Genomic DNA, 16,556 nt, shown 5'->3' with positions numbered 1-16,556 from the left:
CCCGCAATTTAATCTAAGCCTAGTCACGGGACAATTTACAATGAGCAATTAACCTAGCAACTGGTACATCTTTGGACTTTGGGAGGAAACCAGAGCACCTGGAGGAAAGCCACAAGGTCACAGGGAGAGTGTACAAACTTGTAGGCAGCAGCGGGAATTGAACTGGTACTGGTCACTAGTACTGTAAAGCTTTATACTAACCACTACGCTACTGTCCTGCCCTTCTATGTCGTTATGTTGATATTTGTCAATCAAATAGCAGTTCTGAAATCAGAGATTGCAGCATTCCTCCATAAGCTAACAATGCTGAAAGCCGCACCTTGCATTGTTTTCAATTGCTGTAGCAGCTTGTATTTTATGTCCTCTGTCTTGTGTTTGCAAGGTTCCTGTAGTTGTTTAAATTGCTGACAAACTCATCACCAAAAATTAGGGATTTGTCCACTAAAGCTAAAGTACACTTCTAAAAACTATGCATTGTAGTGCTGCCAAAGAAACTACCAACTACTAAATTTATCAAGTAAGACCATGATTTGTAAAAGTAATTTTTATTTCTTGCTCGCTGTATAGGTACCGGGTTTGGCAGAAGTGTACTATTCTAGCTTTGTTTATATCTAAGCACTAGTAGTAGTTGAGGCAGATAATCCCATCACATTTGAGGGGAAATGGATATTTTAATAGAGGAAGGATTGAAGTAGATTCTTATTTTTATTTAATCACTTTTAACTTTGTCAAAGTTTGCTATCCATCCCTTTTTTTTAAAAGTCCGAAGTAAAATTTATTATCAGTACATACATGTCACCATATACAACATAGAAGATAGAAAATGAGATGCTTTTTCTGCAGGCATAATTAGCAAATCTATAGAACAGTAACTGTAAACCTCTGGAACTGTTAACTGTAAACAAACTGCAAATATAGATATAAATAGCAATAAATAATGAGCATGAGATAACAATATAAGAGAGTCCTTAAATAAGTGTAGCTATCTCCCTTTGTTCAAGGGCCTGATGGTAGAGGGGTAGTAACTGTTCTTGAACCAGGTGGTGTGAGTCCTGAGGCATTTGGATCTTGTACCAGATGGCAGCAGCGAGAAAAGATCATATCCTGGTTGGTGATGATCCTTTATAATTGATGCTACTTTTCTATGGCAGCATATGTGTGGGCACGTGGCCAAGTGGTTAAAGCTACCTGAAGGTTGTGAGTTCGAGCCCTAGCCGAGGGAACGTGTTGTGTCCTTGAGCAAGGCACTTAACCACACATTGCTCTGCGACGACACTGGTGCTAAGCCGTATGGGTCCTAATGCCCTTCTCTTGGACAACATTGGTGTCATGGAGAGGGGAGACTTGCAGCATGGGTAACTGCTGGTCTTCCATACAACCTTGCCCAGGCCTGCGCCCTGGAGAGTGAAGACTTTCCAGGCGCAGATCCATGGTCTCCCAAGACTAACGGATGCTCTAACATGGCAGCATTTCATGTAGATGTGCTCAATGGTTGGGAGGGTCTTACCCGTGATGTACTGTGCCTAATCCGCTACCTTTTGTAGGATTTTCTGCTCAAAGGCCTTGGTGTTCCCATACCAGGTCGTAATGCAGCCAGTCACCACACAGGTATAGAAGTTTGCCAAGGTTTTTAATGACATGGCATGCTGAAGTGATGAAGTTACCTTTGTGAGACTGCTGCAGTACTTCAGATGAAGATGCTCTATCGTATTGTTGGATAGAAAAGTCCTGGAGTTGGATTTGGGAATTGGGATTTACTTCAAAGTCAGGGTATTGTGTGATTTGAAAGAAAGATAGATAGTGGTACTCGTATGCCATATGTACCTGTGCTGAAAGAGAGTGAATGCCAGGATGTGAATTTGGTGTGAATCAAGTAAGCAAGTATATGAAAATAACATTGGCATGACCTAATTAATTGAATAATTATTCTATGCAAATCATGTAGTAATAACTTTTATTAGTTCAGACTGGAATTCTTTGCCAAATCAACTGATGGGAACCCTCAGTCTGCTAAAGGAAATTGCTCCTGAGAATGACTAGGAAAGTGGATTTTTCAAGAAGTGCTGATCACTGTCCAAAGTTCAAAATAAATTTATTATCAAGGTGCATATGTGTCACCATATACAACCCTGAGATTTTCATTTTCTTACAGGCATACTCAATAAATCCATTATAGAGTAATAACCATAACAGAATCAATGGAAGAACCCACCAATGTGGGCATTCAACCAGTAGGCAAAAGACGACAAACTGTGAAAATAATAATAAATAAGTATCGAGAACATGAGAAGAAGATTCCTTGAAACTGAGTTCGTAGTTTGTGGGAATATTTCTGTGACAGGGCAAGTGAAGTTATCCCCTTTGGTTCAGAGCTTGATGGTTGAGGGGTAGTAACTGTTCCTGAATCTGGTGATGCGAGTCATGAGGATCCTATACCTCCTTCCTGATGGCAACAGTGAGAAGAGAGCATGCCCAAGATGAAAGAGGGCCCTGATGTTGGATGCTGCTTTCCTGCTACAATCCTTAGGTTTCTAAATATATGTATATAATATATAATTCTTTATATTTTTTAGAAATTGTTGAACTAAGGTTGACGGCCACCTGCATAGTTTGTTCTTTCCTCTGGTGCAGATGCCATCATGTTATAGGGTTAGACCAGGCATTTTGTCAGTTTTATTCCCACTATTTGGCTTATTTACTTTTAATTCTTTTACATTGTATGCCATTCTGTGTAATCTGAATTTGTATTTATAAAAATGATGGGTCTTGTCTACAATTGTGTGATTGATTACATTAATTTGTTTCAGCTGAAGCTTCAGCAATTTGGTTGATAGAAATTTACCCAAAGGAGGCTTTTTTTTTGGTCTGCAGTCTTCTGACCCAAAGTAACTACCAAATGGGCATTGGAATCCCTTTTAGATGTACCAGATATTGTAGAGAACATTACATTACTTTGGTCATTAATTTATAGAAAGTACTAACTCATTGCATTTCCTCGTTCAATGCCTGGAGAATTGTTAGTTCACTGGTCAGCAACAAGTGTTCGTGAACTTCATGAGTTGGACGAAAGACTATTATCAGGCAAGCACGGTTAATATAGGTTGAGACCAAAGGCTTTGTCAGAGTAATGGATTTTAATTTTAAAGGAGCAATGAGGAGAAATTGGAAGGAGAGCAATAGATAGCTGTCAATTATGGGGCATCAAAAGAATGAACAGAGCTTGGAGAAAGAATGAGAGAGCAGTAGAGTGGGGTGAATATAGTGCTGGAGGAGCTGGGGGATTGTGTGGGAAGGGGTAGCTGATAGAATCTCAAATCATCAAAGAACATGGTTGAAAAATCTGAGCTGCAGCTGCTGTAAGAAGTGCAACCAATGTAGTTCATTAAATGTTACTTGTTTTAGCTGAACACTCCACTTTTACTGATTTGGATTGCATGTGTTAATGATTGGATTACCACCCAGTGGCTCTGGCATTTACCATTATGAAGTGCTTCAAGAGGCTGGTCATGGCATATGTCAGCTCCAGCCTTCCAGACAACCTTGACACATTGCAATTTACCTATCACCAAAATAGATCTGGGGTGGACACGGTCTCCCTGGCCCTACACTCATCCTGAAGCGTCTGGACAGTAAAGACACCTACATAAGACTATTGTTTATTGACTACATTTCTGCCTTCAATACTATTATTCCATGCAAACTCATCACCAAATTCTGGACTCTGGGAGTTAATGCCTCCTTCTGCAACCGGACCCTTGACTTCTTAACCATCAGGCTGCAATCAGAAAAGATAGGCAGCAACCCTCTGCCATGATTATCCTAATCACTGGTGTTCCACAAGGTTGTATACTCTGCACCTAACTCCATTTTCTGTACACTCATAATTGCAAGGCCAGATTCTTCACCCAAGTTTGCAGATGATACTGCTGCAGTGGGCCACATCTCAAATAACGGTGATTCAGAGAACAGGAAGGAAACAGAGAGCTTCATGACGTGGTATGACAACAATCTTTCCCTCAATATCTACAAAAAAAAAAATGCTGGTCATTGACTTCAAAAAGAGGCTAGTGCATATTGTCCTGTCTACATCAGCGGTTAAGTTCCTAGGTGTGAACATCACCAAAAAAAACTGTCCTGGCCCAACCACATTGATGTCAATGGCCAGGAAAGCTCACGAACACTACTGTTCCTCAGGAGGCTAAAGAAATTCAGCATGTCCTTGTCAACTCTTGCCAATTTTTACTGATGCATCATAGAAAGCATTCTGTCTGGATGCATAATAGCTTCTTACTGGTATTCTTTCTGGATGCAGAACACCTTGTTAGGGCTCTGCATGTGACTGCAAGAAACCACGGAGAGTGCTGGACATAGCTCAGTACATCACAGAAATCAGCCTCCCCTGTCTATGCTGCTACTACCTCAGTAAAGCAGCCAGCATAACCAAAGACCCCGTACGTTCTCTCTTCTCCTTCTCCCATTGGGCAAAAAATACAGAAGCTTGAAAGCATGTACCACAAAGCTCAAGGACAGCTTCTATCCCACTGTGTTCTTCAACAGACCTCTTGTATGATAAGATGACTCTTGTTCTCACTATCTACCTCATTACGATCTTGCAATTTGTTGTTATCTGCAGTACACTTTTTTGGCAGTTTTTACACTTCTGTTCTGCATTGTTATTATTTTACCTTATTCTAGCGCAATGCACTGTTTAATAATCTGTATAAATAGTATGCAAGACAAGCTTTTCACAGTATAATGGAGCATGTGACAATAATAAACCAATTACAACTTGATGTCACTGCAGGGTTAACTAATAATTGATCCATTAAGAGAATATTGAGCAATTACTATTAGAATCTAGTCACTTGTATTTAGGATGCAATTGAAGAAATTACTAAATAAACAATTTCCTTGAGGATTTTTGAGGAAGTATTGCTTCAAAGCAATGGAAACTCATAAGTTTTCAAGTGACAAATTCATGGATTGAAGGGTAGAAAGTTAATGATTTAAGTGCCAAGGTGGGAATTATGTGGTTACTAACTGTATCAATGAAACAATGAAAATTGATCAAATTTAGGGGAGGAGATATTAATTCTGACTAGACAGCCTGGCAACAATTTGGATAAAGAACATGCAAATTATATTATTCGGTATTGAATATAGAAAGAAGAAATAAATATGACAACTTCAAATATGTTTGAATCTGGTTATGCTTCTAAATAGGATTATGCATTTCTGTGACTATATAATGTATTGATTTCAAATATAAGTCATATGGAATGCATTTTATTAATGTTGGCAATCTATTTTTAGTTTGCATTTTATACTTTTTTGCCTTATTAAACTTACAATAGATGATTAATGGATTTTTTTCTCTTTGTTCTACTATTCTGCAAAAGCTGGGAAGAGTTATTGTCAGACCCTGGCGTTCAGCATTTCCAGGGGTTCAGCCAAGGCTTTCAAGATCTTCAACTGCAGAAGTTGCTGTTGTTAACAGGACAGCCAGTGGCAGCATTCATGCACCACTACAGAGTTTCACAGAAGAAGAGACAATGATGAAAGAAACAGGTTTGATGTTTAATTTGATTTTCCTACTATAATTTGACATTATAAAGACCTGTCATTTTACCAAAAATTACAAGCTAGTAGAATACAAATGTGAGGGACTCATTCTTAGAAAGCGGGGCCCAAGCAGGGCTGAAGGATTACCACTCCAGTTGTTTCTCTTTGGTCTGCAGCTACACTCAAGTTTTGTGCGTTCCACACGTTGATTTAGGCAATTCTAACAGTTCAGACAAAATCTTTTAAAGTGACAGTTTCCCCTCCTAACTAATTCGCTGCTGTATTACTAGGTTATAGTTCTTTTCTTAAAAGACTTTAGTATTGGCTCCCATTTCTCCACTGTGGTTCTTTTTTATGTGAGTAATATTGCAGGATTGACTGATGCATCATGAAAAATCAGTTTGTAACTTTAATCACTTTTAGTATTGTTTTTGTTTCATGACGGAAGCTCACCTAGACAGTTAGACCATAAGACACAGGAACAGAATTAAACCATTCATCCCATCTAGTACTCTCCACTATTTAATCATAGCTGATCCTGGATCCCATTTAACACCATACACCTTACCTCTCATCATATCCCTTGATGCCCCGATCAATCAGGAAACATATCAATTTCTGCTTTAAATATATCCACTGACTTGGCCTCAACCACAGTCTGTGACAGAGCATTCGGCAGGTTTTTTGATTAGAGGTTCCTCAGAATTCAAGAATGAGGCAAAAAAAAATTATTGCTTACGATAGTTTATGAAGAGCTAAGGACAAAGGGATTGGGAAAGGAGAGTAGTGAAAGCAGAGCCCAGTAGCAAGAGAAGGTGAAAGCAGGAAAAGAGCAAAGGCAAAAAAAAGCCAACCTGCTGTGTGCTTTTTCTATCAGTTTGCTATTTAGCAATAAATGCCATCAGATTTTGTAGATAAGAGTTAACTAATCAGATAGTCCCTATTCAAATAATATGATACCCAAGAAACTTCTATAAAGAGACAGAAGAAACTCAAGTGGAAGTCTTGGGGAGCATTTTGGCTCTGGTGACTATCATTCTATTTGTTTTAAGATAGTGATGGAAAAAGATGAACAGTTCAAGAGGTTAGTGCCCTGAACTGAAGCAGGGCTAATTTGGGGGAAATTAAGCAGGATCTGTATTTACTGTGGTGGGTCTATTTGAAAGGAAAGGAACTAAAAGCATGGGAGGATTTTAAGAGTGTAATAGCAAGTGGCCAGGAGCAGCATGTTCCTGTTAGGGTAAAGGGTAAATGTAGGAAGCTTAGGGAATCTTGACTGATGATGGACATTGAAATTCTGGTTAGTTAGGTTAAGCTCATTCAATTGACTACACCTTGCAAATGACCTGGGTATAGCTGATACCAGTGACTCAGACTGGATAAATTATCTATAGTTTCAGACTTAGGAGAAAAGAGGTGGGTGAATCCTTTAATGACTGGAGAAAGATTAAGAATACTTTTGAGGAAAATCAGGAGAGCAAATAGAGGGAATGAACTGGATCCCACAGGTAAGGTCCAGGAAAATCCCAAGTGGTTTTATAGTTATATGTCTGTGGAAGTTCTCAGTCATCCAGGTCATTGTGTATCAAGCAGTAGTAAATCAAGCCAACTGGACTTGCTGTGTTGTCTAGAAGACGTTTCGCCACTCATCTGAGAGGCTTCTTAAGTTCTAATCCATGGTGAGTAGTTTTCCTGCTTATAAACACTGTGAGTTGTTTAAAGGTATAACAGTTTTACAAACGCAAACACGAAGAAATCTGCAGATGCTGGAAATTCAAGCAACACACACAAAAAATGCTGGTGAAAGAAGCAGGCCAAGCAGCAACTAATGGAAGGGGTACAGTTGACGTTTCGGGCTGAGACCTGAAATGTTGACTGTACCTCTTCCTATAGATGCTGCCTGGTCTGCTGCGTTCACCAGCATTTTTTGTGTGTGCTGCAACAGTTATACAAAGGTCATGAAGAGTTGTAGAGGCAATGAGAGGGTCACTAGTCTTATCTTTGCATGAACGGATGGCCCAACATGGGAGGGCAAACACCTCAGGCCAAGACTCAGCTGTATATCTACACCTAGAGGACAAAGGACACTCCTTTGATGACAATGTGCACATTTTGGACAGGTAGTTTGAAAGAAGGGTTAAAGAAGGCATCTTTGTCAACTGGAAAACACATTCCTGAACAGAGGGGATGGGGTGTGACACCACCTATCAGTTACTTACAGTACAGTCCTAACATCTCTACTCCGGCATCTCCACACAGTTCACACCTCCATCCATGCAAAGATGGAAATTTGGACTAGCTGGTGGGCACTTGGATTTTTTGGGCTGCAGAGCCTATATCTGCACAGAATTGCTCTATGGTTCTATAACTCTAAATTAATCTTTAATTCCAATAGTAAATATACAGTGGATATGGCGAGGTAGAGGTGAAGGAAGAGTGGGTTGGGGTACATCCTGATTCATCTATTTTAATATTGTTATTTCAGTTTGATATTGGAGAAAACACATATACAGTCTTTTTGATCATCTTGCCACTTGTCACCTTTTTTTCAAAAGATTTTGTTTTCAGTTACCTGCTTGTGTTCATTATTAGCACTGAGTGGGATCCCTCTTTAACAATTACCACCAACCGGCACCGAAACCAATCTTAAACCTGTCTTACTGTTTTTATGCATTTTTTCCATTTTACTGACATGTTTAGTAAGAAACACTCATGGGAAGTAACTAGAAACAAACTAGATTAGAATAAATATTGGAAATTATGGGTAGCAGGGTGGAGATAAGTTTCTACCAAAGGAGGTGTAAGGTGCTCCTTCCCTCTGCTAGCCTGCAGGTCACCCTTGGGCAAGGTGCTTAGCCCCACCCCTCCCCCAAAAATCAGGGTCATGTGAAGCCATGGGAGCAGATGGTGGGTGGTGGTATGAACAGCTGGTGCACATAACAAGTCCTGGTTATGCAACCACTGACATTAGGCGGACAATCTCTGAAGAGTATCGATAATGGCTGGGGTCACCCGTCATGTAAAGACACTGCCCAGAAAAGGGCAATAGTAAACCAATTCTGTAGAATATTTGCCAAGGACAATCATGGTCGTGGAAAGACCAGGACTGCCCACATCATATGACATGGCACATGATGATGATGTTAGAAATGAAGAAGAATAACTGTAGAAATTAACAGCACAAGAAAAAGACATGAAGGAAAAAATGGGACATTTTGAGAAACAAAGGCTGTGATTTGTTTAACTTTTTTAATGGATATTTTACGTATAATAATGGCAGTGTGTTCGAAATTCAACTGGTGGATGGGGGATCCAAGATAAACTTGTGTTATGGAAGGTAAGATGGGGTTTAGTATGAGCTACAATTGTTTATTCACACTAAAGCAAGTTGATTTACTAGTGGACTTAATATGAATGGACAACATTTAGTTGGGGTGAGAGCGCATGAATATTTTCAAGGATTAGACCAAACAGAATAGCAACTTTAGATTTCTTCAACTAACTATAAGTATACAGATGCCAGTAATTCATTTTATCCATAATAACTAACCTCTGACAGTCTTGTCATGTGAACCAACGTACTGATCAAGTAATGGCAAATATAAGAGTCTTGTATGTTAATGTGAGTATTGTTTGTACCCTGCATATAATTATGTTGTATTATGTTTGTAGATTTCATTGGGTGGCAGTCTGGCATTGCTATTATTAAGAAGAGGACCTAGACAATGAATAATGTGTTGTTTTTTTTTAATGGTTTGCCCTTTTGTAAAATTTGCAATTCCTTTCTATGACCATTGGGAATGGTTTATTCTCCATATAATTGCAAATATCTTATTCTGTCCTTTGCATTTTGAGGTGAAAATTAGAACAGGTAAAGTTTTAACAGGAGATAAAATCAATGATATTTCATTCTGCGATCAAGGCTATTTAAAGGTATCCTTCAAATTGTAATCCCAGTTCATTTTGAGGGGTTAGCTGTATGGACATGTTTGATTGGTTTTGGTTGTTATTTCAATGTATATTTTTCCTTATTTTTAAATCCATGTTTTGAGTTAATTACCTTTTTATAATGTACTGTAGGAAGAGAATAGGAATTAAGATCTACCAGACCTCAGTTGCTTACTTCAGATATTATCGAAGATATTTCTCTTCTGGTTTAGGTGCTATATCAACCTCTGAATACATGATACTAACACTGTGTAGAGTAGAAAAATGTCATTCCTGCTGGTGGGATCCATCACTCTGATGAATAGATAAGAACATCAAAAGGAAATGGATGATATAAATTCCTAACTGTAAACTATGAAAAATACTGTATACTTTATTTCAGTATCTTTACTTCTTCAGTGGGGTGAAGTATAATTTTTTCTTTCTGACAACTTGGAATTTTTTTTTAGTTGCGAAGTTTGCTCAGGAGCGAATATCACCACTGGTGCGCAAAATGGATGAGCAGTCACACATGGATGAATCTGTCATTGCAGGATTGTTTGAACAAGGGGTTAGTAATATTTTATTGGAGAAGTCTTATGTTTGTTACTCTGTACCATAACTCCAAAGGTCATGGATAGGAACTGTATGCTTCAGATGATTGTGTTCTGAATTTTTTTTCCAGTGCCAAAACTTTGCACATAATTGGGTAAATTGTTGCTTTTTGTCTATCTTTAAATTAGCTAAAACAGTATTAAATTATATAGCTAACTCTCAGTTTCTCAGAAAGTTATGTTTAGTCCAGTATGGACTAGAGGTATGCACATCCTCTCTGATGGTTTAAACATTTGAGGTTTGCTTGCATACTCTACATCTTTGTCATGTGGACAAATTACTGGTTTCTTTCTTGTACGTACATTGTGCACAAATTAGTTATGTACCTGTTCAAGCAACACACATCAAAGTTGCTGGTGAACGCAGCAGGCCAGGCAGCATCTCTAGGAAGAGGTACAGTCGACGTTTCAGGCCGAGACCCTTCGTCGTTCCTGTTGTTTGTTGTTTATGTACCTGTTCAAGCTGCTTAATTGCAATTATAATGTTGGGGAGAAAGTACAATTCTCTGAACACTAAGCAAAACTCCTTTTATCAGTTTTATACAACATACAAACGTTTGTATATCATTTAACCATGGATAGTAAGGATCCTTGGTGAAGTAAGTAAGCAACTCTTCTATATGGAAATTAACAGGCCATGGATTCATAGAGAGATACAACATGGAAACAGGCCCTCTGATAAACATCAACAACCTTTTTGCACTAATTCTACACTAATTGTTTAAAGAAACTCTTCCAACTTCTCAATTAAATCAAAATATCCGTGTCCAAAAATATTTTTGTTAAACTAGACATGATATTATTCTTACATTGTAGGTCTTTAGCTTGGGTTGAGGCATATTGCACTCTTGCTTTTAAGAGCTCTACATATGATGTGCATTTGAGAAATTTATAAGCTTTTCAAATTGTCAACATTCGGTGAAATAAATTCGAGTAGTCTAATTGTCGGGTGAATTTGTAGCATAAAACATTTGTCTTAAATGCAGTCTCTACATTTGCAACTCTGAAGGGAATGAATTTTGAAAATATTTTTCAGAGGGAAGGATTTTAATGTAAGCTTTTAACAATGGTATTAACAGAGGCTTGATAGAACACTTAGTGTTGGGAGTTTTTCAGTAAAGTCCACTGAAATAGTAGACTTTAAAGTAGAGGGTATCTTCTCACGGTTTATTTGTCATGGTCATTGTGCAGTTATCTGAAGTTGTTGTTCTACCTACTCTATAGTAACAATGGGTACTGTTCTCCTCAACTGTTATAATTAGCAAAGTTCAATTTGTTGCACCGAGCAATTACAAAGGGAATTATTGAACAAATACAGAAAATTCAGAATTGTGTAGGAAAAAGGTTTTAAAACTGATCTATAAATATGACTATTTAGTTTGGCTGTTTGTAACTTCTCACCTTTTGAAGAACAAGAAAGATTTCAAGGTTCATTCTAAGAAATTTCTGGGCCTATATCTGTCTTCATATTTCCTTACATGTTAAGATGTTAAATTAAGATTTGACAGAAAGGTTGGGGAGCCATGAAAGATATCACTAACATATCGCTGGAAGGAGTACCTTCTTTCTTTCATTCATCTCCTTTGCTGTTTCTAGAATATAGATAGCCATGTCCAATTTAGCTGAAACATTAATAAGGTCTGTCTATGATTTGAAAAAGAGAACAATTTTATTAATCCACCTTCTTTATTCATTCTTATTACAAGTTATAATTGATGCCAAAGTGACAATTTATATTTACTTTCCTCCAAACCTATCAGAATTTAAAACTGTTGTGCTAGATTAATACTTTATTTTTAAACCATCACCAGTTGTACGTAACAAAAATGTAAGATTCTTAATTTTTCTACATTTCTACATTGAGTCATTTTACTAATGTTGCACAGATAAATACAAAAATAGTCATAAGTGGCCAAGCCTGCCTTTGATTGAATTCCTCATCACAGGGCCTGGGGAAATAGGTAGTATGTTTCAAAACATTTAAGGCCTAAAAATTCAAGTGCATGATACTTGTGTTTTTCAGCATTAGATCATTGAAAATTGCCTTTATTCATTCATAAGTCATGTAATTTCATTTCACTCCTGAGATTTAGCCAGTGTGTCTTCAAAGATTTCACCTTTGCACACACAATACAATTTCTAGTGCCTTTATCATCAGGCATTCTTGGGACAACGAAGTAACAATACTGTAAACTTGGATTGAGACTCTGGAAGATCAAGTGTCATATACTTGTTTTTGTACTTACTTTCCCAACCTCCCTCCACCACCACCCCACTCAAACAATCCTATTTGTCATGAGGGCTGTAATCTCTCACCTGCCTCCCCCCTTCCCACTTCACCAAGTTGTCTCTCTATCTTCATTCCCTTTGATCATAGACCAAGTTCCCAAACAGCTTTGAAAGCCCTCAATTTCTCTCACATCTTCCTCAGTATCCCAGGCCCTGATCCTTTAATGTCTAGGTGGAAGCCCTCTTGTTTTCTCTTCTTCATGCTCTCAAAAAATCCTGCCATGATTGTTCATAATTTTTTGATTACCAACAAAATACTTGTTCACTTTCATTTTCAGTAAGTTATTAGTGATTCCATTGTTATATTTTGCTCTCTTTTTCTATCTCTGGTCAGGATCCTGACTCTAGTTACTATCAGAAGAAAGATGAAAAATTGCACGTTACCATCAAGCTATGACTGGTGTCTTTCATGCTGTTTCATTTGTGCAGCACTGTGAATAGTGTTGCATTTTAAACAGATTACCAGCTGGCATTTACTTTCCCATGCCTCTTGGATATTTTTACATGCCTCATACCTGCTGTGCAGTTTTACTATTCTTTTATTTACCATCAGCACTTTTATAATTCCTAAAATAGAGAATTCCATTCACAAGTAAGTGGTTCTGATATCCTCTAACACACACAGACCCTTGATATAGCAAATATGTGCATCTCTTGAAATTCTTTTCCTGGTCTAAGTACCCTTATTTATTTAATTACATTCCTCTTACTAGCGTAATTATTCATTTTTCTTTAACATACAATCTTAATGTCACAAAAAGTCTTATTTTCTTTGGACGGTCTGGTTTTATAGAAACATCGTCACTGGTTTTGTAGGCAGTCACTTAGTTATCCATGTTTATCAGCCTGTTGCAAAATGGAAGTGAAAGTGTCAGGTTTTCATTTAGTACAACCTAATTTACCAAATGTCGCGTGATTATTTGAATTGTTTCTTATTTATGATTCTTCTTTGTTTTTAGTTGATGGGAATTGAAATTCAGGAAAAGTATGGTGGATCAGAATCAACCTTCTTTTCCTCTATCCTCGTCATTGAAGAGCTGGCCAAGGTGGACCCCTCAGTAGCAGTCCTTTGCGACATACAGAACACTTTGATCAACACGTTATTAATGAAATGTGGCACTGAAGAACAAAAAAGAAAATATCTACCTCGACTTGCCAAAGATATGGTGAGCTGTGAATGGAAACTTTAGAACCCTTAAGTTATGTTTTTATACTTGAAAGATAACTACATCTGAAACGTTGGCTCGTTTGATACTAAATGCCCAGAATTATAAAACAGCTTTCAGTGATCTAAAATGCTCTAAAACACTCTAAGGTTCTACCCAGATATAGTAACCATGCTTTTTTTTCCTCCACCATCCTAGTACAATTTTCTAAGGAAGGATAGCCAGCAAAATGATTAGTTGTATTCTATCTATCTATCTATCTACTTACTTACTTACTTACTTACCAATACAGCGCACAATAGGCCCTTTCAGCCCTTCAAGCCACTTCGCCCCAGCAACCCCCAACAAACCCAATTAACCCTAACCGAATCACAGGACAATTTACAATGACCAATTAACCTGCCCGGTACATCTTTGGATTGTGGTAGGCAAAAAACTGAAGCAATCAATGCGGTTGTTTGAAGAAAGTTTGCTGCCTTTATACTGCACATGAGAAATAAGTCGGTGTTTGATTGGATAATGCAAATTTGCATTATTGTAGTGATAAATATGCAGTGTAATAATAGTTTATGAAAAATTGGCAGTGATTTGAAAATTAAATAAAATTAATTTTCATTGCTCATTCCATGACAAACAAAATTTAAACCTGAAATTTTCCTTCATCCGTTTGGGTGCACCAACTGGACTTCAATGAATTGGTTACAGAAGATCGGCCATTGCAATTTCTTTTAGCCATTCTGCAGATATTTTCCTAGGCTGGATTTGGGAGATTAGTAGCTACAAGCCCAAACACCAGTTGGTCTTGGGGGAGATTAGGGAAGTTTGGTCATTGGTGAGTGGTTCAGAATCAAGATGGGCAGCCTTCTCAATGGATGAAATTTTTGGATGGAGAGACTTGATGTACTACTGCGAGATGCTGCCAAGGATAGCTACTGAGCTTGCAGGCAATTGTGTCATCATGTGTGCTCTGACATGGAAATGATATGGTTGCAAGTTTGATTTGTCTCAGTAAGTGCCTGAGTGATTCTCATGTTATAGAGGGTGTTTGAGACATTTGTCTTGTCTGCTGTTGGTTACTTATTTAAGATTACGGTAGAGTCAGCAATTGTTAGGCCATGTTACTATCCATAAAACGTAATCTTTAATAACCACTTTTAATATTTTTAGGTTGGCAGTTTCTGTCTTTCAGAAGTTGATTCTGGAAGTGATGCATTCTCTTTGAAAACTAATGCTGAGAAGCATAAAGATTACTACGTCATCAATGGCTCCAAGATGTGGATTAGTAATGCTGATTTTGCTGGAGTATTTCTAGTTATGGCAAATGCAAACCCCTCAGATGTAAGTATCAGATCTAATGTTTTTACTGTGAAGAATTCAGGAAACTATACAAATGTTCAGAATTTTGATTTGAATAAATATTTTTCAAAACCAAATATTAAATGAACTATTCAGCTTCCTTCATCTAGATCGGGGGTTCTGAACCTTTTCACTGCCATAGACTAATACCATTAAGCAAGGGATCTGTAGACCCCAAGTTGGGAACCCCTGATCTAGAGTTTTCTTTTAAATCTCTTTGATCCAAAGATGAGCCTAACTACTTAATATATCACTATCCTGTCTACTCTGTCTAGTTCAGGAAGCCTGAGTATAGAAGTTTTCTTGTCCTAAGTCTATTAACTTTTTGTGAATTTTTCTCTATTCAACATTGAACATGTGAATTTTTATACTAACCTATGTGCCTTCCCTAAGACAGGGAGTGCACAAATAATGTTTTCAGTGCTTTGGAACACAGTCACCAAAATTGTATGTAAGTAATTTCAGAATAGCAAATAAGAATTCTCTTAATAATTATGGGTACTGGGGATGTGGAACATACCAACAGACTATCTGAATGTAACAGAAGCCACGGCAGCATTTTCAATTAGGTTGTAAATGTGGTTGAGCAGCAGGATAAAAGGAGTTGAAATCAAGAGATTTGCTTTATTTTCTAATTTATTCTCGTTTGAAAGATTTGTACCACTGTGTACAGTAATATTGTTTTAAAGTTCAAAGTACATTTATTATCAAAGTGTGGATAGTTTATAGAACCTTGAGTTTCATCTACTTGTAGGCAGCCATAAAACATAGAACCCATTAAAAACAGAAGAGCTTCTTCCCCTCTGCCATCCAATTCCTAAATGGACATTGAAACCGTGAACACTACCTCACTTTTTTTAATATATATTCTGTTTTTTGCACAATTTTAATCTATTCAATATACATATACTGTAATTGATTTACTTATTTTTTTCTTCTATGTTATGCATTGCATTGAACTGCTGCTGCTAAGTTAACAAATTTCACGACACATGCCGGTGATAATAAACCTGATTCTGATTCTGATGTGCAGAGAGAGGAAGAAAAAAACAAATTGTGCAAACGATAAAGCAAAAAGCATTCAGAACTGGAGTTCACAACGCCAGGCATCACTGCAGCCAATTCAGAAGTTCACTGAAGCCAAATCAGAAGGTCTCAGTTCAGCACAGAGTTAAACAAACCCCATGGGGCAGCGAGCCAGTCTCTCATCTCTGACCCTGACACCCCGACCATTTCAATCTGGCTCGGTGCTTAAATTCTCCAAACCTCGGGTTGGTCCTCGCCCCCAGGCTTAAAAAGGCCATCGCCCAACCGTTCCAATTTGGCTTGGCTCTTAAATCAATCAAACCCTGGATCTTTCCACGCCTCGCCTCGGCTTCGCCACATCGAATTGCTTCCAAGTCCACTCCAGCAACTCTAGCCGGGATGTGCTGCAACCACTGTGCCCCAATGCGACTCCAGTCACACTGCAAATACACGCAATTCAGCTCAACTCCGACAGCGAACCCACAGGTCATTATTTGTAGCAATTGTTTGCTAGGAAAAGTGTGAATAACAAAGAATTTAGTTTTTTTTTTTATTTCATTGGGCACTAGCAAGCTGTCACTCAAACCAGTAGTTAGCGACATCTTAAACCAAAGAA

General features: G+C 37.9%; 1 protein-coding gene across 1 annotated transcript in view; it reads left to right on the top strand.

The window, feature by feature from the left end:
* acadsb (acyl-CoA dehydrogenase short/branched chain) overlaps positions 1–16,556 on the top strand; it is a 32,573-nt gene that overhangs the window by 2,320 nt on the left and 13,697 nt on the right. The window contains exons 2-5 of the mRNA XM_072239473.1: positions 5,400–5,568; positions 9,960–10,060; positions 13,352–13,558; positions 14,726–14,896. Coding sequence (XP_072095574.1) covers positions 5,400–5,568; positions 9,960–10,060; positions 13,352–13,558; positions 14,726–14,896 — 648 coding nt within the window. The remainder of the gene's footprint in view (positions 1–5,399; positions 5,569–9,959; positions 10,061–13,351; positions 13,559–14,725; positions 14,897–16,556) is intronic.

The sequence above is a fragment of the Mobula birostris genome, chromosome 21 (assembly GCF_030028105.1).
Source record: "Mobula birostris isolate sMobBir1 chromosome 21, sMobBir1.hap1, whole genome shotgun sequence".
Classification (NCBI taxonomy): Eukaryota; Metazoa; Chordata; class Chondrichthyes; order Myliobatiformes; family Myliobatidae; genus Mobula; species Mobula birostris.
The sequence above is the reverse complement of the archived record's forward strand: the minus strand, read 5'-3'. Positions and strand labels throughout refer to the sequence as shown.